At 43.3% G+C, this 22,271-nt stretch overlaps 1 protein-coding gene across 1 annotated transcript in view; it reads left to right on the top strand.

Annotated features, from left to right (window-relative positions):
• Nucleotides 1-22,271, top strand: part of LGI1 (leucine rich glioma inactivated 1) — a 98,110-nt gene that overhangs the window by 61,568 nt on the left and 14,271 nt on the right. Inside the window, exon 5 of the mRNA XM_040437710.1 lies at nt 6,784-6,855. Coding sequence (XP_040293644.1) covers nt 6,784-6,855 — 72 coding nt within the window. The remainder of the gene's footprint in view (nt 1-6,783; nt 6,856-22,271) is intronic.

Consider the following 22,271-nt stretch of genomic DNA (forward strand, 5'->3'; position numbering starts at 1 on the left):
ATTCAGTGTGGGTGCTATGCGTTCTCTTCACACATCGCACCCGCTTATGTGAAAGAGGTCTGGCAATTTCTGGTGAGCCGCATGCAGATCCCGCTGCCAGGGCCGCATCATGTACAGACAGCTTTAGCCATTCAGGCCTAGCAGTGTGAATTTAGGATTATAGAAGGGCCATTATGCCCACCACAATGGAAGAGCAGGGTCATTCTACTAGTAGGTGGCCACCTAGAGGTAGTTTTTAGACATAACAGATATGCCAAAAATGTCAATCAGTGGGAAAACTCATTAACCACCTCAGCCCCCAGTGCTTAAACACCCTGAAAGACCAGGCCACTTTTTACACTTCTGACCTACACTACTTTCACCGTTTATTGCTCGGTCATGCAACTTACCACCCAAATGAATTTTACCTCCTTTTCTTCTCACTAATAGAGCTTTCATTTGGTGGTATTTCATTGCTGCTGACATTTTTACTTTTTTTGTTATTAATCGAAATTTAACGATTTTTTTGCAAAAAAATGACATTTTTCACTTTCAGTTGTAAAATTTTGCAAAAAAAACGACATCCATATAGAAATTTTGCTCTAAATTTATAGTTCTACATGTCTTTGATAAAAAAAAAATGTTTGGGTAAAAAAAAAATGGTTTGGGTAAAAGTTATAGCGTTTACAAACTATGGTACAAAAATGTGAATTTCCGCTTTTTGAAGCAGCTCTGACTTTCTGAGCACCTGTCATGTTTCCTGAGGTTCTACAATGCCCAGACAGTACAAACACCCCACAAATGACCCCATTTCTGAAAGTACACACCCTAAGGTATTCGCTGATGGGCATAGTGAGTTCATAGAACTTTTTATTTTTTGTCACAAGTTAGCGGAAAATGATGATTTTTTTTTTTTTTTTTTCCTTACAAAGTCTCATATTCCACTAACTTGTGACAAAAAATAAAAAGTTCTATGAACTCACTATGCCCATCAGCGAATACCTTGGGGTCTCTTCTTTCCAAAATGGGGTCATTTGTGGGGTAGTTATACTGCCCTGGCATTCTAGGGGCCCAAATGTGTGGTAAGGAGTTTGAAATCAAATTCTGTAAAAAATGACGAGTGAAATCCGAAAGGTGCTCTTTGGAATATGGGCCCCTTTGCCCACCTAGGCTGCAAAAAAGTGTCACACATCTGGTATCTCCGTACTCAGGAGAAGGTGGGGAATGTGTTTTGGGGTGTCATTTTATATATACCCATGCTGGGTGAGAGAAATATCTTGGCAAAAGACAACTTTTCCCATTTTTTTATACAAAGTTGTCATTTGACCAAGATATTTATCTCACCCAGCATGGGTATATGTAAAAAGACACCCCAAAACACATTCCTCAACTTCTCCTGAGTACGGGGATACCAGATGTGTGACACTTTTTTTGCAGCCTAGGTGGGCAAAGGGGCCCATATTCCAAAGAGCACCTTTCGGATTTCACTCCTCATTTTTTCCTGAATTTGATTTCAAACTCCTTACCACACATTTGGGCCCCTAGAATACCAGGGCAGTATAACTACCCCACAAGTGACCCCATTTTGGAAAGAAGACACCCCAAGGTATTCCGTGAGGGGCATGGCGAGTTCCTAGAATTTTTTATTTTTTGTCACAAGTTAGTGGAAAATGATGATTTTTTTTTTTTTTTTTTTTTTTCATACAAAGTCTCATATTCCACAAACTTGTGACAAAAAATAAAAACTTCCATGAACTCACTATGCCCATCAGCGAATACCTTGGGGTCTCTTCTTTCCAAAATGGGGTCACTTGTGGGGTAGTTATACTGCCCTGGCATTCTAGGGGCCCAAATGTGTGGTAAGTAGGTAAATGACCTGTGAAATCCGAAAGGTGCTCTTTGGAATGTGGGCCCCTTTGCCCACCTAGGCTGCAAAAAAGTGTCACACATCTGGTATCTCCGTATTCAGGAGAAGTTGAGGAATGTGTTTTGGGGTGTCTTTTTACATATACCCATGCTGGGTGAGATAAATATCTTGGTCAAATGCCAACTTTGTATAAAAAAATGGGAAAAGTTGTCTTTTGCCAAGATATTTCTCTCACCCAGCATGGGTATATGTAAAATGACACCCCAAAACACATTCCCCAACTTCTCCCGATTACGGAGATACCAGATGTGTGACACTTTTTTGCAGCCGAGGTGGGCAAAGGGGCCCATATTCAAAAGAGCACCTTTCGGATTTCACAGGTCATTTTTTACAGAATTTGATTTCAAACTCCTTACCACACATTTGGGCCCCTAGAATGCCAGGGCAGTATAACTACCCCACAAGTGACCCCATTTTGGAAAGAAGAGACCCCAAGGTATTCGCTGATGGGCAAAGTGAGTTCATGGAAGTTTTTATTTTTTGTCACAAGTTAGTGGAATATGAGACTTTGTATGAAAAAAAATAAAAAATAAAAAAATAAGCATTTTCCACTAACTTGTGACAAAAAATAAAAAATTCTAGGAACTCGCCATGCCCCTCACGGAATACCTTGGGGTGTCTTCTTTCCAAAATGGGGTCACTTGTGGGGTAGTTATACTGCCCTGGCATTTTCCAGGGGCCCTAATGTGTGGTAAGTAGGTAAATGACCTGTGAAATCCTAAAGGTGCTCTTTGGAATATGGGCCCCTTTGCCCACCTAGGCTGCAAAAAAGTGTCACACATGTGGTATCGCCGTATTCAGGAGAAGTTGGGGAATGTGTTTTGGGGTGTCATTTTACATATGCCCATGCTGGGTGAGAGAAATATCTTGGCAAAAGACAACTTTTCCCATTTTTTTATACAAAGTTGGCATTTGACCAAGATATTTCTCTCACCCAGCATGGGTATATGTAAAATGACACCCCAAAACACATTCCCCAACTTCTCCTGAGTACGGCGATACCAGATGTGTGACACTTTTTTGCAGCCTAGATGCGCAAAGGTGCCCAAATTCCTTTTAGGAGGGCATTTTTAGACATTTGGATACCAGACTTCTTCTCACGCTTTGGGGCCCCTAGAATGCCAGGGCAGTATAAATACCCCACATGTGACCCCATTTTGGAAAGAAGACACCCCAAGGTATTCAATGAGGGGCATGGCGAGTTCATAGAAATTTTTTTTTTTTGGCACAAGTTAGCGGAAATTGATATTATTAATTTTTTTCTCACAAAGTCTCCCGTTCCGCTAACTTGGGACAAAAATTTCAATCTTTCATGGACTCAATATGCCCCTCACGGAATACCTGGGGGTGTCTTCTTTCCGAAATGGGGTCACATGTGGGGTATTTATACTGCCCTGGCATTCTAGGGGCCCTAAAGCGTGAGAAGAAGTCTGGAATATAAATGTCTAAAAAATTTTACGCATTTGGATTCCGTGAGGGGTATGGTGAGTTCATGTGAGATTTTATTTTTTGACACAAGTTAGTGGAATATGAGACTTTGTAAGAAAAAAAAAAAAAAATTCCGCTAACTTGGGCCAAAAAAATATCTGAATGGAGCCTTACAGAGGGGTGATCAATGACAGGGGGGGGGTGATCAATGACAGGGGGGTGATCAATGACAGGGGGGTGATCAATGACAGGGGGGTGATCAATGACAGGGGGGTGATCAGGGAGTCTATATGGGGTGATAACCACAGTCATTGATCACGCCCGTGTAAGGCTTCATTCAGACGTCCGGATGCGTTTTGCGGATCCGATCCATCTATCAGTGCATCCGTAAAAATCATGCGGACATCTGAATGGAGCTTTACAGGGGGGTAATCAATGACAGGGGGGTGATCAATGACAGGGGGGTGATCAGGGAGTCTATATGGGGTGATCACCACAGTCATTGATCATGCCCCTGTAAGGCTTCATTCAGACGTCCGGATGCGTTTTGCGGATCCGATCCATCTATCAGTGCATCCGTAAAAATCATGCGGACATCTGAATGGAGCTTTACAGGGGGGTAATCAATGACAGGGGGGTGATCAATGACAGGGGGGTGATCAGGGAGTCTATATGGGGTGATCACCACAGTCATTGATCATGCCCCTGTAAGGCTTCATTCAGACGTCCGGATGCGTTTTGCGGATCGGATCCATCTATCAGTGCATCCGTAAAAATCATGCGGACATCTGAATGGAGCTTTACAGGGGGGTAATCAATGACAGGGGGGTGATCACCACAGTCATTGATCATGCCCCTGTAAGGCTTCATTCAGACGTCCGGATGCGTTTTGCGGATCGGATCCATCTATCAGTGCATCCGTAAAAATCATGCGGACATCTGAATGGAGCTTTACAGGGGGGTAATCAATGACAGGGGGGTGATCACCACAGTCATTGATCATGCCCCTGTAAGGCTTCATTCAGACGACCGGATGCGTTTTGCGGATCCGATCCATGTATCAGTGCATCCGTAAAAATCATGCGGACATCTGAATGGAGCTTTACAGGGGGGTGATCAGGGAGTCTATATGGGGTGATCACCACAGTCATTGATCATGCCCCTGTAAGGCTTCATTCAGACGTCCGGATGCGTTTTGCGGATCCGATCCATCTATCAGTGCATCCGTAAAAATCATGCGGACATCTGAATGGAGCTTTACAGGGGGGTAATCAATGACAGGGGGGTGATCAGGGAGTCTATATGGGGTGATCACCACAGTCATTGATCATGCCCCTGTAAGGCTTCATTCAGACGTCCGGATGCGTTTTGCGGATCCGATCCATCTATCAGTGCATCCGTAAAAATCATGCGGACATCTGAATGGAGCTTTACAGGGGGGTAATCAATGACAGGGGGGTGATCACCACAGTCATTGATCATGCCCCTGTAAGGCTTCATTCAGACGACCGGATGCGTTTTGCGGATCCGATCCATGTATCAGTGCATCCGTAAAAATCATGCGGACATCTGAATGGAGCTTTACAGGGGGGTAATCAATGACAGGGGGGTGATCAATGACAGGGGGGTGATCAGGGAGTCTATATGGGGTGATCACCACAGTCATTGATCACGCCCATGTAAGGCTTCATTCAGACGTCCGGATGCGTTTTGCGGATCCGATCCATCTATCAGTGGATCCGTAAAAATCATGCGGACGTCTGAATGGAGCTTTACAGGGGGTTGATCAATGACAGGGGGGTAATCAATGACAGGGGGGTGATCAGGGAGTCTATATGGGGTGATCAGGGGTGATTAGGGGTGATCAGGGGCTAATAAGGGGTTAATAAGTGACGGGGGGGGGGTGTAGTGTAGTGTAGTGGTGCTTGGTGCTACTTTACTGAGCTACCTGTGTCCTCTGGTGGTCGATCCAAACAAAGGGGACCACCAGAGGACCAGGTAGCAGGTATATTAGACGCTGTTATCAAAACAGCGTCTAATATACCTGTTAGGGGTTAAAAAAATCACATCTCCAGCATGCCAGCGAACGATCGCCGCTGGCAGGCTGGAGATCAACTCTCTTACCTTCCGTTCCTGTGAGCGCGCGCGCCTGTGTGCGCGCGTTCACAGGAAATCTCGCGTCTCGCGAGATGACGCGTATATGCGTGACTGTGCGCAGCGCTGCCACCTCCGGAACGCGATCCTGCGTTAGGCGGTCCGGAGGTGGTTAATATCAAAAATGCACATTAAAATCAACATGTAATAATGGATTATGGTGCACCTCGTACTAATTGTACTAAAATGTGGCTCAGTTTTGCATAATTAGGTGCAACTAGGTTTAGAAAAATTGTATTAATCCAGCCTGAAAAAAGGGTGTGAATTACCAAAAAAATGGGCATGACTTCTCAATAAAGGGGTGTGGCCTAATATGCAACATTTAGCTCCAAAATTCTGGCAAAAAAATTCTGTCTCAAAGTAAGCCTACCATTGGTGGACAAATGTGTCTACACCTGCACCAGATTTATCATCCAGCCTGAGCCCCTGTGATAAATCTGGTGCAGGTCTAGACAGTCTGTAAGCTGACGTCGTCTACAGGATTAGTAAATCCGCACTACTGCCTATGTGCAAGGGGCATAACCATCTTCAACTGAAATCATTCTGCATGGCACGAAAGAGAAGCTGTCATTGCAATGGTCAGTGTGTCCTGGAAGCTCACATGCACTGGTCAGTTTATTCCCAGAAGACAGGTGACCATGGAATAATACTATCATTAGATGTCCTTCTCTAGTAAAATGATAATGACACTTACCTTATTAAGCTGATACAAACTTAATGGAAAATGTATTATTTAATGCTTATCAAATGTATCATGTAGTTAAAGGGGTTGTCCCTCGAAAAATATTCTACAGTTTTCAAGGCAGCATCTGGATCTGAGTACTTTTGCAATTGCATGTAATTAAAAAATTTGTATAGCTACGGAGTTATTCAATAAAATGTTTCTGTATAGCGCCAATAATTTTCTTATTTCTTTGACCTGCTCACTGAGATGGCCGCACATGCTCAGTTTTATCCTTCAACTGCCTCCTGAGCTGTGATAGGGAGAGCATGGACACGCCCCCTGAGCTGCGATAGGGAGAGCTGAGACACGCCCCCTGAGCTGCAGCAGAAAAGACACTCCCCTTGAGCTGTCAGCTTGATATAAATCTAGCAGAGCAATGACTGGGGAGATCTCTGGATCCATGTGAGGCACAGGGCTGGTTCTAGCTTTGTTAGAGACTGTAATGTACTATATGATGTCTATATAATATATTTTCATTTTTTATATTAGTTATGGGATAATGCCTTTAAGTAAATTGTATTGCTGAGCGTGTGGCCTCTTATATAAAGCTACCATTGTGCCTGTATTACAGGAGCCTGGCCAATAATAACCTGCAGTCACTTCCAAAAGATGTCTTCAAGGGGCTGGACTCGCTAACAAACGTGTAAGATAAGATTTTAAGTGTTTCTTATGATTGCAATGCATTAAAAAGGGTAGATGATTGCAGCAAATGTACTATGCATATCTATAAGTATGTTTGTATATGTGTGTATATTTATACTGTATTTACTTATTTATATATCCCTGTCTGACTGTATTTATGTCGGCCTGTATGTATGCAACACTCCAATTCAAGTGAAAAATGGTGGACTTATTAACTCACAAGCATGGGTGAATCAATAACAGGATGAATAAAGAAGTCCACCAGTTTTTCACTGTAATTGGAGTGCTGCCTCTTTTTTCCATTTTTTCAATTTGTTGGTTCCTGGTCCGTGATCTTTAGAGGGATTGCACCCGCCATTTTTTCAGTGTGCTGCTTATCTTTTTCTATTGCACTATACACACATTTATGTGTGTGTGTATATATTTATATATATATATATAATAGAAAAACAAACAGCAGCCCTCTATAGGTATGCCAGGTGCAAATCCCGCAATGATTCCCGGACCAGGAACAGTAAACTAGAAACGATGAAAAGAGGGCAGCACTCCTGAAATCCACAGAAAAGGTTTTTCTTTATTCACCCATGTGATGCACCCAACTTTTCTAACCATTTTTTGTCAGTGCCGCCATTCTTCTATAATATACAGTATATATATACATACAGGTGAAACTCGAAAAATTAGAATATCGTGCAAAGTTCATTTATTTCAGTAATGCACCTTAAAAGGTTAAACTAACATATGAGACTCATTACATGCAAAGCGAGATATTTCAAGCCTTTATTTGTTATAATTTGGATGATTATGGCTTACAGCTTATGAAACCCCAAAGTCACACTTTTGAGGTACCCTTTGCTCAGGGGATATGGATTAGGGTACTTTCACACTTGCGTTGTTTGATTCCGGCGGGCAGTTCTGATCAGGCAAACTGTATGCAAATGCATAAATTTTTTCTGACTGATCAGACATTTTTCAGACTGATCAGGATCCTGATCAGTCTGAAAAATGCCTGATCAGTCAGAAAAATGCATTGCAATACCGGATCCGTTTTTCCGGTGTCATCAGGCAAAACGGATCCGGTATTTATTTTCTTCTCATTTTTAAAGGTCTGCGCATGCGCAGACCGGAAGGACGGATCCGGCGTTCCGGCACTAATACATTCCTATAGAAAAAAATGCCGGATCCGGCATTCAGGCAAGTCTTCAGTTTTTTTCGCCGGAGATAAAACCGTAGCATGCTACGGTTTTCTCCTTTGTCTGATCAATCAAAATGACTGAACTGAAGACATACATCCTGATGCATCTTGAACGGAATGGTCTCCATTCAGAATGTATGTGGATATGCCTGATCAGTTATTTTCCGCTATAGAGCCCCTGTGACGGAACTCTATGCCGGAAAAGGAAAACGCTAATGTGAAAGTAGCCTTAATTAGCTGACTAGAATGTGACAATTTGAGCCTAGAATATTGAACCTTTTCACAAAATTCAAATTTTAAGCTGCATTAATGCAATTCCTTTTCATTTGCATTACTGAAATAAATGGACTTTTGCACGATATTAAAATTTTTCTAGTTTCACCTGTACTATATATACTAGCAGAAGGACCCGGCTTCGCACGGGTATATTTAATCTATTTCATTTAATGTTTGTGTGTGTCAATAAAAGATATAGATGGTATCCACTATAACAGTGACATCCACAGCCCCCCACCCCTTAACACTGACCCCCCCCCCCCCCCAGTGCTCAGTCTCCTTAAAATGGGACCTCCACAGCTTCCCACCCCTTAACTTTGACCTTTACAGCAGCCTGCCCCTTTAACAGTGAGTTCCACAGCACCCCACCCCCCTTGACAGTGACCTTCACAGGGGTCACCCCCTTAACAGTGATCTCTACAGCACCTGCCCCTTAACACTGACTATAGGTTACAGTCCCCTTAACTGACCTCCACCATTCCTGGCCCTCTTGACAGAGACCTCCACAGCAACTGCCCCTTTAACAGTGACTGCCACAGTACCTCACTCCCTTAACAGTAACCTCCACTGTACCCCGCCCCTTTAACAGTGACCTCCACAGAGCTCCGTTCCCTTAAAATGTGACTTCCACAACACCCTACCCCCTTAACAGTAACCTCTACAGCACACCGCCCCTTAACACTGACCTCCATAGCAGACCGTTCCCTTAACTGTAACCTCCGCCGTTTTCTGCCCCCTCAACAGAGACCTCCACAGTGCCCGCCCCTTTAACAGTGACCTCCAAAGCATTCCGCCCACTTAACAGTGACCTCCACAGTGGCTGCCCCTTTATTAGTGACCTCCACAGTACTCCATCTCCCTGATAGTGATTTCCACAACACTCCGTCCCCTTAACAGTGGCCTCTACAGTAATTAGCCCCTTAACTGTGACCTCCACAGCAGCCTGCCCCTAAGGTAGCCAGAGGTCCGGTTTTAGGACGGGCAGTCCGGCTTTCAGACTCCCTGTCCTCCGTCCGACGCAGGGCCTGGACGGACACAGGGATGTCCTTTTGACCAGCTCACTCTCAGACAGCAGCACTGCAGCTGACCGAAGCTGATTTTTACCTTCATTTTTTTCAATCCCCGTCGGCTGCGGAGTGATAGGGGGTGTAGCCTAACCGGGTCAGGGTGGGGCTCAGCGGGACCTGGTGGCGTTTTATTTTTATTTTTTAAACTCGTTTTATTGAAGTTTAACAAGATAGGCAAGTTACAGCAGGACAAAGCAGGGGTAAATCTCACGCAGGGGATACATTGACATCATGATATATCTCTAGAATCTTGCATCGGACATGAAGAGAGATCCATTCTTGGTCAGAGATAAGAGAACAATAGATATAATGAAGCAACAATCTAGAGCACGGGATCCACACATTATTATACAGCAGGCGTATGAGCAATATCGGCCACAGAGTACATGCATGCATTGTGTACAGTTAAAGAAGATGAACACCACTCTCCCCACACCTTATGAAACTTTTGTGGGCATTTTCTGTGAATAAATACTATTTTTTCCATACTCACAGCGTGGTTGACCAGTGATTTCCATTGGCCTAGTGTGGGTGCTCTATCAGCCATCCACCTTATAGCAATGGCTTTTCTAGCAAAGAATCGAGTCTCACTTAAGAATACCCTGTGGTGATGTCCCCAAATCTCCTCATCTAATATACCCAAAACACAAACTTTAGGGCAGAGCGGTAGTGCAGTGGGAACCATAGTTGTCAACACCTCTATTACTGCTCTCCAGAAGCCTTTTAAGTACATGCAATCCCACATGAGGTGCCAAAAATCAGCGTTAACCTGCGAGCACCTATGGCATCTATTGTGTGATATCCTGCCATTTTGTGCAGTCTAGTGGGCGTAAGGTAACTTCTGTGCAAAATAAACAGCTGAATCAACCTGTTATTAATTGATGGAGAGACCTTCACCGGAGCCATCAAGGCTTCATCCCAGTCATCAGCCGTCAGAGAAGGTATTGAGTTTTTCCACTTTCCCTCGACAGCAAGAGGGTTCAGCAGCATTCGATTATTGAGCAGGTGCGTATAAAGCACAGAAATGATATCCCTCGGGCCCTGTGATCTTAGAACACCTATTAAAGGGTATTTTGAAATTTTTCGTTCTCTATCCCCAAATTGAGCTGTTAACGCGTGCCTCAGTTGCAGATATCTAAAGAAAAAATTCTGAGGTAACTCGAATTTCTCCTGCATCTGCGAAAAGGAACACAGAGTGCCCCCGACATATACAGTAGATCTCTCAGGGTGAGGACCCCATGGGATTTCCACAGATTCACTCCTTCCAATTCTCTCAGATGAGCAAACATGGGATTATCCCATATTGGAATATCATCCGGGAGATCCCTAAACGATTGCATCTTGGCAGCACTCCATACCTGGTGAGACAATTTATGTATAGGGAGCAAGCGTGTAGGGACGGAACGTGACTCTTCCAACAATGGCCACAGGGAGGACATGTGTAAATATTCCCTAAGATAATATTCCGCATTTGGTAATTCTGATGTTGAGATCCAGGGAGTTAAGAATTTCAACTGATCAGCCAGGTAATATGGGACGAAATCAGGCAGGGCGGCTCCCCCCTCTAGCTTAGATCTCTGCAGAACTTTAAGAGAAAGTTTCTGTCTAGACTCTCGCCAGATAAAATCAGCCACCAATGAATGAATGCGACCAAAGATTCCTTGTGGTACCGGTGTGCATGCATGTGGCAGGAGGTATAGCCCCTTAGACAAAAAAATCATTATGACCAGACTTTATTTCCCCATGGTTGATAACGGTAGGGGGGCAGGGTTTTTAAGTCCGTCTTTTGAGGATAGCCTGAATGGCCACCCTACCTGCCCCCTGAACTGTGACCTCCACAGCACTCCGCTCCCTTAACAGTGTCATTCACAGCACCCTGCCCCCTTAAAGATGACCTACAGCAGTGAAGAAAAATGGCTGGGTTGTTATAGAAATCTGGTGTAAAACTGTGTGTATGTAGAGACTAAGGACCTGCGAGCTTCTATTGGCTAATGCAGGTCGTGTGATGTGCCATATTTGCATTTTTTGGAAATATCTCAGAAACAGTACGTGCTAGAGAGCTGAGACCTGGTCTAAAACCTTCCCGGACACCTGGTGTACCTATATACCAAATGTCGTGATTGTAAATGCGACGGTGCGGATTCCTTTAGCGCACATACATACATACACACACTTTATATATTAGATTACATTACACTGTATTATATTACATTACACTGTATTATATTGTATATTACATTAAACTGTATTATATTATATTATATATTACATTAAACTGTATTATATTATACATTAAATTACACTGTATTATATTATATTATATATTACATTAAACTGTATTATATTATATATTAGCTGAAGGACCTGGCGTCGCACAGGTATATTTCATCTATTTAATTTAATGTTTGTGTGTGTCGTTAAAAGATATCGACAGTACCCCCCATAACAGTGACCTCTACAGCACCCCGCCCCTTTAACAGTGAACTCCACAGTCCCCCACCCCTTAACACTGACCCTCTCCACAGTGCCCCGCCACTTTAAAATGGGACCTCCACAGCAGCCCATCCCCTTAACTTTTACCTTCGCAGCAGCCCGCCCCTTTAACAGTGAGTTTCACAGCACCCCACTCCTTTGACAGTGACCTCTTCAGGGGCCCGCCCCTTAACAGTGACCTCCACAGTACCCCGCTGCCTTAACAGTGACTTCACAGTACCCTGCTGCCTTAACAATGACCTCCACCTCAGTTGCCCCTTTAATAGTGGCCCCTGCCCCCTTAACAGTAACCTCCACGGCGTCTGCCCCTTTAACAGTGAACTCCACAGTGGCCTGCCCCCTTAACAGTAACATCCACAGCGAACGCCTCTGTAACATTGACCTCCACAGCGCCCTGCCCCTTTAATGCTAGGGGTACACAATGACGTGTCGCGCAACATTTTGTCTCAACAATTTTTATAATGATAGGCTATGGTGTCGCACTGCGACATGCTGTGACTGCAACACGACAGTTGCAAAAAATCTATTTTTCTGCGACTGTCGCGTCGCAGCCGCAGCGTATCACATGTCGCAGTGCAACACCATAGACTATCATTATAAAAATTGTCGCACGACATTGGTGCGACTCAATGTCGAACGACACATGTAGCAGTGTAGTTGTGCCCTATATGTCGTCGTGTAGCCCTAGCCCAGGGGCGTAACTACCATAGCGGCAAAGACCAGGCGACTGCTATGGGGCCCAGGGCAAGAGTGGGCCTAGTCTTAGTTGGGATTATCTCCTCTTCCACTGGAGATAGACTCTACCCTCTAAAGGAACAACTTTTAGCAAATGAGGCAGTGGAAAAATGGCCCAAGGGCCATTGAAAAGGGTTTAGGCAGAAACCCTTTTGTCCTGTGTGGGGGGCCTGGTTTGATCCTTGCTATGGGGGCCCTTACTTCTCTATGTATGCCACTGCCCTAGCCTAAAGCTGACCTACAGCAGTGAAGAAAAATGGCTGGGTTGTTATGGAAACCTGGAGTAAAACTGTGTGTATGTAGAGACTAAAGGCCTGCGAGCTTCTATTGGCTGATAAGGGACATGTGACCGTGTGTATGGCAGTTGGGATATGAAGAGAAAGACTTGCAGGCTTGTATTGGCTAATGCAGGACATTTTTTGGGAATATCTCAGGAACGGTATGTCCTAGAGAGCTGAGACCCCACAAGATTTCTTTCCAGGTAGCAAGGGATCTGTATACCAACTTTCATTGAAATTGATGGTTGAGTTTATGAGTGATCGCGGAACATACATATACACATATATACGTCCTTCTTTATACAGTATATATATACTGTATATACACTATATATAGTGTGTGTATATATATATATATGCACTATATCAATAAGTGAAATGAAAAAAAGAAGTGAAATATACAGTACAGACCAAAAGTTTGGACACACCTTCTCATTCAAAGAGTTTTCTTTATTTTCATGACTATGAAAATTGTAGATTCACACTGAAGGCATCAAAACTATGAATTAACACATATGGAATTATATACATAACAAACAAGTGTGAAACAACTGAAAATATGTCATATTCTAGGTTCTTCAAAGTAGCCACCTTTTGCTTTGATTACTGCTTTGCACACTCTTGGCATTCTCTTGATGAGCTTCAAGAGTTAGTCCCCTGAAATGGTTTTCACTTCACAGGTGTGCCCTGTCAGGTTTAATAAGTGGGATTTCTTGCCTTATAAATGGGGTTGGGACCATCAGTTGCGTTGAGGAGAAGTCAGGTGGATACACAGCTGATAGTCCTACTGAATAGACTGTTAGAATTTGTATTATGGCAAGAAAAAAGCAGCTAAGTAAAGAAAAACGAGTGGCCATCATTACTTTAAGAAATGAAGGTCAGTCAGTCAGCCGAAAAATTGGGAAAACTTTGAAAGTAAGGGCTATTTGACCATGAAGGAGAGTGATGGGGTGCTGCGCCAGATGACCTGGCCTCCACAGTCACCGGACCTGAACCCAATCGAGATGGTTTGGGGTGAGCTGGACCACAGAGTGAAGGCAAAAGGGCCAACAAGTGCTAAGCATCTCTGGGAACTCCTTCAAGACTGTTGGAAGACCATTTCAGGGGACTACCTCTTGAAGCTCATCAAGAGAATGCCAAGAGTGTGCAAAGCAGTAATCAAAGCAAAAGGTGGCTACTTTGAAGAACCTAGAATATGACATATTTTCAGTTGTTTCACACTTGTTTGTTATGTATATAATTCCACATGTGTTAATTCATAGTTTTGATGCCTTCATAATCATGAAAATAAAGAAAACTCTTTGAATGAGAAGGTGTGTCCAAACTTTTGGTCTGTACTGTATATATATATATATATATATATATATATATATATATATATAATCTGTCTGCATATGTGTATGTGTGTACGCATAAAAAAAATATCATATTGTTAATGGCACTCAAACAGTACTGGAACACAGATGGACTGAGCTGTTTGGCCAATAATGCCCAGGGGTAGCTTTCACCATTATAAGCACTTCCCAGGGGAAGGCAACTCAACAGATACCTGATAATTAGGGCTAATGCACACGAACATGTGTGCTCCGTGCCCGTGCTGTGAACAGCAAATTGCGTTCATATGCACCTCATCTGCTGATGTGGACCCATTCATTTGAATGGGTCCGGGATCCACCAGAGATGGTCTGCACCGCAAAAAAATAGAACATGTTCTATTTTTTTGTGGTACGGAGGCACGGCCCGAAATACCACGGAATCGCTTTGTAGTTATTCTGTGGACATCCGATCCGTGCCTCCGCTCCATATCTTGCGGATTATGAACCCCTTCAAGTCAAGTGCACACCGCTGGTGCCCTTATATCGCGGACCCGCCATTACCTGAGGTCTAAAAAAATGGGGCCCAGTAGTAAACCCTTGTCTGAGGCCGTCTGCTATTGCTGTAGATAACTCTGACATAGATCTTCTGGTGTATTCATTGGTGACATTTCAGATGAGTAAAGACCTTACCAATTCCAACGGTGAGGAGCCTGCAAGGTTCTCTAATGCACTTACCATACATATCACTTCCAATTATCATTCAAAAAAGTGTTTCTACAGGGAGGAACAAAAATACCAAACTTCAAAAAAGCTAAATTTAGCCAACTAAGAGAGGCCATAGGCCTAACTAACTGGGACAAGGTCCTCAAAAATAAAAATACAGCCACAAAATGGGATATCTTTAAAAACATCCTAAAATCTCATTGTGAGAGGTACATACCGTATGGGAATAAAAGGTTAAGGAACAAAAAGAAACCAATGTGGATAAATAGAACTGTAAAGAAAGCAATAAATGACAAAAAGAAAGCATAAAATCACTAAAACAGGAGTGTAGCACGGAAGCACTGAAAAACTATAAGGAAAAAAATAGAACATGTAAAAAACAAATAAAAGCGGCCAAACTAGAGACCGAGAGATTAATTGCCAAAGAGAGTAAAACTAACCCTAAAATGTTCTTCAATTATATAAATGTTAAAAAGTATAAATCTGAAGGTGTCGGCCCTTTAAAGAATAATGAGGGGGGAGTCACAGAGAGCGACGAGGAGAAAGCAAAGCTGTTAAATATTTTTTTCTCCAATGTATTCACTGAGGAAAATAAACTGTCAGATGACATGCAGAATGTAAAAATAAATTCCCCATTAAAAGTGTCCTGTCTGACCCAGGAAGAAGTACATCAGCGACTTAAAAAGATCAAAATAGACAAATCGCCAGGACCGGATGGCATACACCCCCGTATCCTAAGGGAAATAAGTAATGTCATAGCTAGACCCTTATTTCTGATATTTGCAGATTCTATACTGACAGGGAATGTCCCACAGGATTGGCGCATGGCAAATGTGGTGCCAATATTCAAAAAGGGTCCAAAACCAGAGCCTGGAAACTATAGGCCGGTAAGTTTAACATCTGTTGTGGGTAAACTGTTTGAAGGTTTTCTGAGAGATGCTATCTTAGAGCATCTCAACGGAAATAAGCAAATAACACCATATCAGCATGGCTTCGTGAGGGATCGGTCATGCCAAACTAATTTAATCAGTTTCTATGAGGAGGTAAGTTCTAGACTTGACAGCGGCGAATCAATGGATGTCGTATATCTTGACTTCTCCAAAGCATTTGACACTGTACCACATAAAAGGTTAGTATATAAAATGAGAATGCTCGGACTGGGAGAAAACGTCTGTATGTGGGTAAGTAACTGGCTCAATGATAGAAAACAGAGGGTGGTTATTAATGGTACATACTCAGATTGGGTCACTGTCACTAGTGGGGTACCTCAGGGGTCAGTATTGGGCCCTATTCTCTTCAATATATTTATTAATGATCTTGTAGAAGGCTTGCACAGTAAAATAGAAATTTTCAGAGATGACACTAAACTGTGTAAAGTAATTAACACTGAAGAGGACAGTATACTACTACAGAGGGATCTGGATAGATTGGAGTCTTGGGCAAATAAGTGGCAGATGAGGTTTAACACTGACAAATGTAAAGTTATGCACATGGGAAGGAATAATGCAAGTCACCCGTACATACTAAATGGTAAAAGACTCGGTAACACTGACATGGAAAAGGATCTAGGAATTTTAATGAACAGCAAACTAAGCTGCAAAAACCAGTGTCAGGCAGCTGCTGCCAAGGCCAATAAGATAATGGGTTGCATCAGAAGGGGCATAGATGCCCATGATAAGAACATAGTCCTACCACTTTACAAATCGCTAGTCAGACCACACATGGAGTACTGTGTACAGTTCTGGGTGGTGATGGTGAGTACAATAAAGGAATTCAAGCGGGGCCTGGATGTGTTTCTGGAGTGTAATAATATTACAGGCTATGGCTACTAGAGAGGGGTCGTTTATCCAGGGAGTTATTCTGATTGCCTGATTGGAGTCGGGAAGGAATTTTTATTCCCCTAAAGTGGGGAAAATTGGCTTCTACCTCACAGGGTTTTTTGCCTTCCTCTGGATCAACTTGCAGGTTAACAGGCCGAACTGTATGGACAAATGTCTTTTTTCGGCCTTATGTACTATGTTACTGGTGGCGGCACCGGTAGTGGAGGTGCCATTAATTTCTAGTCTGAATACAGTAAGCAGTTAGGATCAAATACTGACGCTCTTTGCGGCTGCTGTCTGCTCCAGATCACCGACGAGGCTTCTCTTATTAATTTAAATTCTAAACCAGTAAAAGATGATGGAGGTAATATTATTGATCCACATTCCAGTATTTTAGTCTTTATTGTATTATGTGCAGGATTTATGACAAATACAGAATAGAAAATGTGAAATTTTCTATTCTGTATTTGTCATAAATCCTGCACATAATTCAATGAAGACTAAAATACTGGAATGTGGATCAATAATATTACCTCCAATTTGCTGTCCATAGGTGAGATTCTGACAAGGTAAGGCTACTTTCACACTAGCGTTCGGAGCGGATCCGTCTGATGTTTCATCAGACGGATCCGCTCCGATAATGCAGACGTTCGCATCCGTTCAGAACGGATGCGTCTGCATTAAAACTTAGAAAATTTTCTAAGTGTGAAAGTTGTCTGAGCGGATCCGTTCAGACTTTACATTGAAAGTCAATGGGGAACGGATCCGCTTGAAGATTGAGCCATATTGTGTCATCTTCAAGCGGATCCGTCCCCATTGACTTCCATTATAAGTGTGGACGGATCCGCTCGCCTCCGCACGGCCAGGCGGACACCCGAACGCTGCAAGCAGCGTTCAGGTGTCCGCTCACTGAGCGGAGCGGAGGCTGAACGCTGGCAGGCGGATGCATTCTCAGTGGATCCGCCTCCACTGAGAATGCATTGGGGCCAGACGGATGCGTTCGGGGCCGCTCGTGAGCCCCTTCAAACGGTGCGCACGAGCGGACACCCGAACGCTAGTGTGAAAGTAGCCTAAATTTCAAACATTTGCTCACCTCTAAAGCTGCTCACACCTATAACAGTAAGGGTCCATTCACACGTCCGCAATTCCGTTCCGCATTTTGCGGAACGGAATTGCAGACCCATTCATTTCTATGGGGCAGCACGATGTGCTGCCCGGATCCAGATTTGCGGATCCGCACTTCCGGGTCAGCAATTCCGATCCCGAAAAAAATAGAACATGTCCTATTCTTGTCCGCAATTGCGGACAAGAAAAGGCATTTTCTATGAGAATGCCGGCGATGTGCGGTCCGCAAAATGCGGAACGCACATGGCCGATGTCCGTGTTTTGAGGATCCACGGATTCGTAAAACACACACGGATGTGTGAATGCACTCTAAGGTCGCCTGAACGAGCCGGGGTGTGAGGGCTACAGACATTACCATCAAGCTGTCCCGAGTGGCGCTCACAATCTAAGTTCCCTATCACTATGTCTTTGGAGCGTGGGAGGAAACCGGAGAACCCAGAGGAAACCTACACAAACACGGGGAGAACATACAAACTCCATGCAGATGTTGTCCTTGGTCGGATTCAAACCCAGGACCCCAGCGCTGCAAGGCACCAGTGCTAGCCACTAGGAGAAATACCTGTTGTTTTCCCAATTTTTCTCATTTTAAATCACTTTCTATGGGTGGGCAGCAGCTCATCCCATGTGACCATCAAGCAACTGCATCTCCCAGGAGTGCATTGTAGTCTTAACAATTACATGGACATATGAACCAGTGTCTAGGAAGACGTCCACCATTTATACATAGAAACCAGTGTGGTTTTATCTCCTTTTCTAGAGAGAGATACAGGTACAGTATATATTTTTATGAATTTAGAAGTAAGGATGAATGAATCTAAGACGTCTGGGCTGCTTCACCCGCTTCTCTATGCCAGCTCTAAGCTACTGGGCATCTCAGTCCACCAGTAAATGTAGGAGAAGGCGGACCAGAATTTGGGACACAGGATAAACAGCAGGGGGCAATAACAGAAAGTGTACATAAAAATAGATAGTTTCTGATTGCATGTATTTTGCAGTCATAGCTCATTGGAAATGCCCTATTTATCGCACAGCAATACTTTTCATGGGATAACCCCTTTAGCTATCATTGAATAAATTGGGGGAGATTTATCAAACTGGTGTAAAGTAGAACTGGCTTATTTGCCCATAGCAACCAATCAGATTCCACCTTTCAATTCTCACAGCTCCTTTGGACAATGAAAGGTGGAATCTGATTGGTTGCTATGGGCAACAAAGCCAGTTCTACTTTACACCAGTTTGATAAATCTCCCCCATTGTGTATTAGGTCACATATTATCTCCTGTATGGTCGTTGGGGTCACTTATTGAGCATGAACAACCTACAATGTCCTCATCAATAAAAAAAAATGACAATGTGAACCCAAGATTCCTATCAAAGATACCAATCAGAAAAATCATAAAAGAAATTCCCATATAGTTCATAAGAAAATATCAAAACTTATTTGAAATATGCAGTATTCTAAAAGTTCATAAAAAATACAAAAGGAGAGAAAGAGACTCATTAGATGGAAAAGCAAATACGGAAAAATAGCTGGGCGTGTAAAGAATATATACATATTAGAGAGAAGGAAGACCTATAAACGAACACAGAGTTGATAAGCTATAAAAATATTATTTATTGAAGTACATGATTAAAACATACAAAGGGAGACGACAGACAAAGCCATAATTGAAAAAGGTGCGGTACAGTCCTGGAGAGTTTATGGGAGAGTTTATGAAGTCCTAGGAGAGTTTAGGAAGTACAAAAGTATGATAAAACAAGTGACCCAACAATGGAGCCTACAGACAAGATTCTACTGCCTAAAGTATGTATGTACATATAGATGTCTTAATCAGTGAGAGCAGAAGGTGCCATCAATTATAAAGTGCAAACTGCGAAATAAGCAGTAAAAGATAGCAGCTCTGCAAGTACGTAAATCACTGGTTAAATAGACATCTATTTGGTAAGGTGCAATAGATACCATAATAAAGTGCATGTGCAAGCCACAAACAAGTGGCAAAAAAGCATGGTAAGTACTTATTCAAAAGGCTCAACAAATGGTGGTATATTTGTTGAGCCTTTTGAATAAGTACTTAGGGCTCTTTCACACCTGCGTTATTGTCTTCCGGCATAGAGTTCCGTCGTCGGGGCTCTATGCCGGAAGAATCCTGATCAGGATTATCCTAATGCATTCTGAATGGAGAGTAATCCGTTCAGGATGCATCAGGATGTCTTCAGTTCCGGTACGGAACGTTTGTTGGCCGGAGAAAATACCGCAGCATGCTGCGCTTTTTGCTCCGGCCAAAAATCCGGAACACTTGCCGCAAGGCCGGATCCGGAATTAATGCCCATTGGAAGGCATTGATCCGGATCCGGCCTTAAGCTAAACGTCGTTTCGGCGCATTGCCGGAGCCGACATTTAGCTTTTTCAGAGTGGTTACCATGGCTGCCGGGACGCTAAAGTCCTGACAGCCATGGTAAGTGTAGCGGGGAGCGGGGGAGCAGTGTACTTACCGTCCGTGCGGCTCCCCGGGCGCTCCAGAGTGACGTCAGGGCGCCCCAAGCGCATGGATCACGTGATCGCATGGATCACGTCATCCATGCGCATGGGGCGCTCTGACGTCATTCTGGAGCGCCCCGGGAGCCGCACGGACTGTAAGTATACCGCTCCCCCGCTCCCCGCTCCTACTATGGCAACCAGGACTTTAATAGCGTCCTGGGTGCCATAGTAACACTGAAAGCATTTGGAAGACGGTTCCGTCTTCAAATGCTTTCAGTACACTTGCGTTTTTCCGGATCCGGAGTGTAATTCCGGCAAGTGGAGTACACGCCGGATCCGGACAACGCAAGTGTGAAAGAGGCCTTACCATGCTTTTTTGCCACTTGTTTGTGGCTTGCACATGCACTTTATTATGGTATCTATTGCACCTTACCAAATAGATGTCTATTTAACCAGTGATTTACGTACTTGCAGAGCTGCTATCTTTTACTGCTTATTTCGCAGTTTGCACTTTATAATTGATGGCACCTTCTGCTCTCACTGATTAAGACATCTATATGTACATACATACTTTAGGCAGTAGAATCTTGTCTGTAGGCTCCATTGTTGGGTCACTTGTTTTATCATACTTTTGTACTTCCTAAACTCTCCAGGACTGTACCGCACCTTTTTCAATTATGGATTTGTCTGTCGTCTCCCTTTGTATGTTTTAATCATGTACTTCAATAAATAATATTTTTATAGCTTATCAACTCTCAGTGTTCGTTTATAGGTCTTCCAAGTTATTTCTGAGTTAGCTCTTTTTGCTGAGGGGCTTTTTTGCCACTTTGTTGCTTTACGCATCCCTTTATGTAACCTATCTTGTATCTAACTCATATTAGAGAGAAGGTCTACAGTGTAATGCCTCTCTCGTTATCCCACCTCTAAACTAGATTATAACCTGTCCAGCTGAGGTTGGGGTGCACCTCACTGGGCCTTCCTAAGTAATAATGTACAGTACAGACCAAAAGTTTGGACACACCTTCTCATTCAAAGAGTTTTCTTTATTTTCATAACTATGAAGGCATCAAAACTATGAATTAACACATGTGGAATTATATACATAACAAACAAGTGTGAAACAACTGAAAATATGTCATATTCTAGGTTCTTCAAAGTAGCCACCTTTTGCTTTGATTACTGCTTTGCACACTCTTGGCATTCTCTTGATGAGCTTCAAGAGGTAGTCCCCTGAAATGGTTTTCACTTCACAGGTGTGCCCTGTCAGGTTTAATAAGTGGGATTTCTTGCCTTACAAATGGGGTTGGGAACATCAGTTGCGTTGAGGAGAAGTCAGGTGGATACACAGCTGATAGTCCTACTGAATAGACTGTTAGAATTTGTATTATGGCAAGAAAAAAGCAGCTAAGTAAAGAAAAACGAGTGGCCATCATTACTTTAAGAAATGAAGGTCAGTCAGTCATCCGAAAAATTGGGAAAACTTTGAAAGTAAGGGCTATTTGACCATGAAGGAGAGTGATGGGGTGCTGCGCCAGATGACCTGGCCTCCACAGTCACCGGACCTGAACCCAATCGAGATGGTTTGGGGTGAGCTGGACCGCAGAGTGAAGGCAAAAGGGCCAACAAGTGCTAAGCATCTCTGGGAACTCCTTCAAGACTGTTGGAAGACCATTTCAGGGGACTACCTCTTGAAGCTCATCAAGAGAACGCCAAGAGTGTGCAAAGCAGTAATCAAAGCAAAAGGTGGCTACTTTGAAGAACCTAGAATATGACATATTTTCAGTTGTTTCACACTTGTTTGTTATGTATATAATTCCACATGTGTCAATTCATAGTTTTGATGCCTTCATAGTCATGAAAATAAAGAAAACTCTTTGAATGAGAAGGTGTGTCCAAACTTTTGGTCTGTA

Source organism: Bufo bufo, chromosome 6 (assembly GCF_905171765.1).
Source record: "Bufo bufo chromosome 6, aBufBuf1.1, whole genome shotgun sequence".
In the NCBI taxonomy this organism is placed as follows: Eukaryota; Metazoa; Chordata; class Amphibia; order Anura; family Bufonidae; genus Bufo; species Bufo bufo.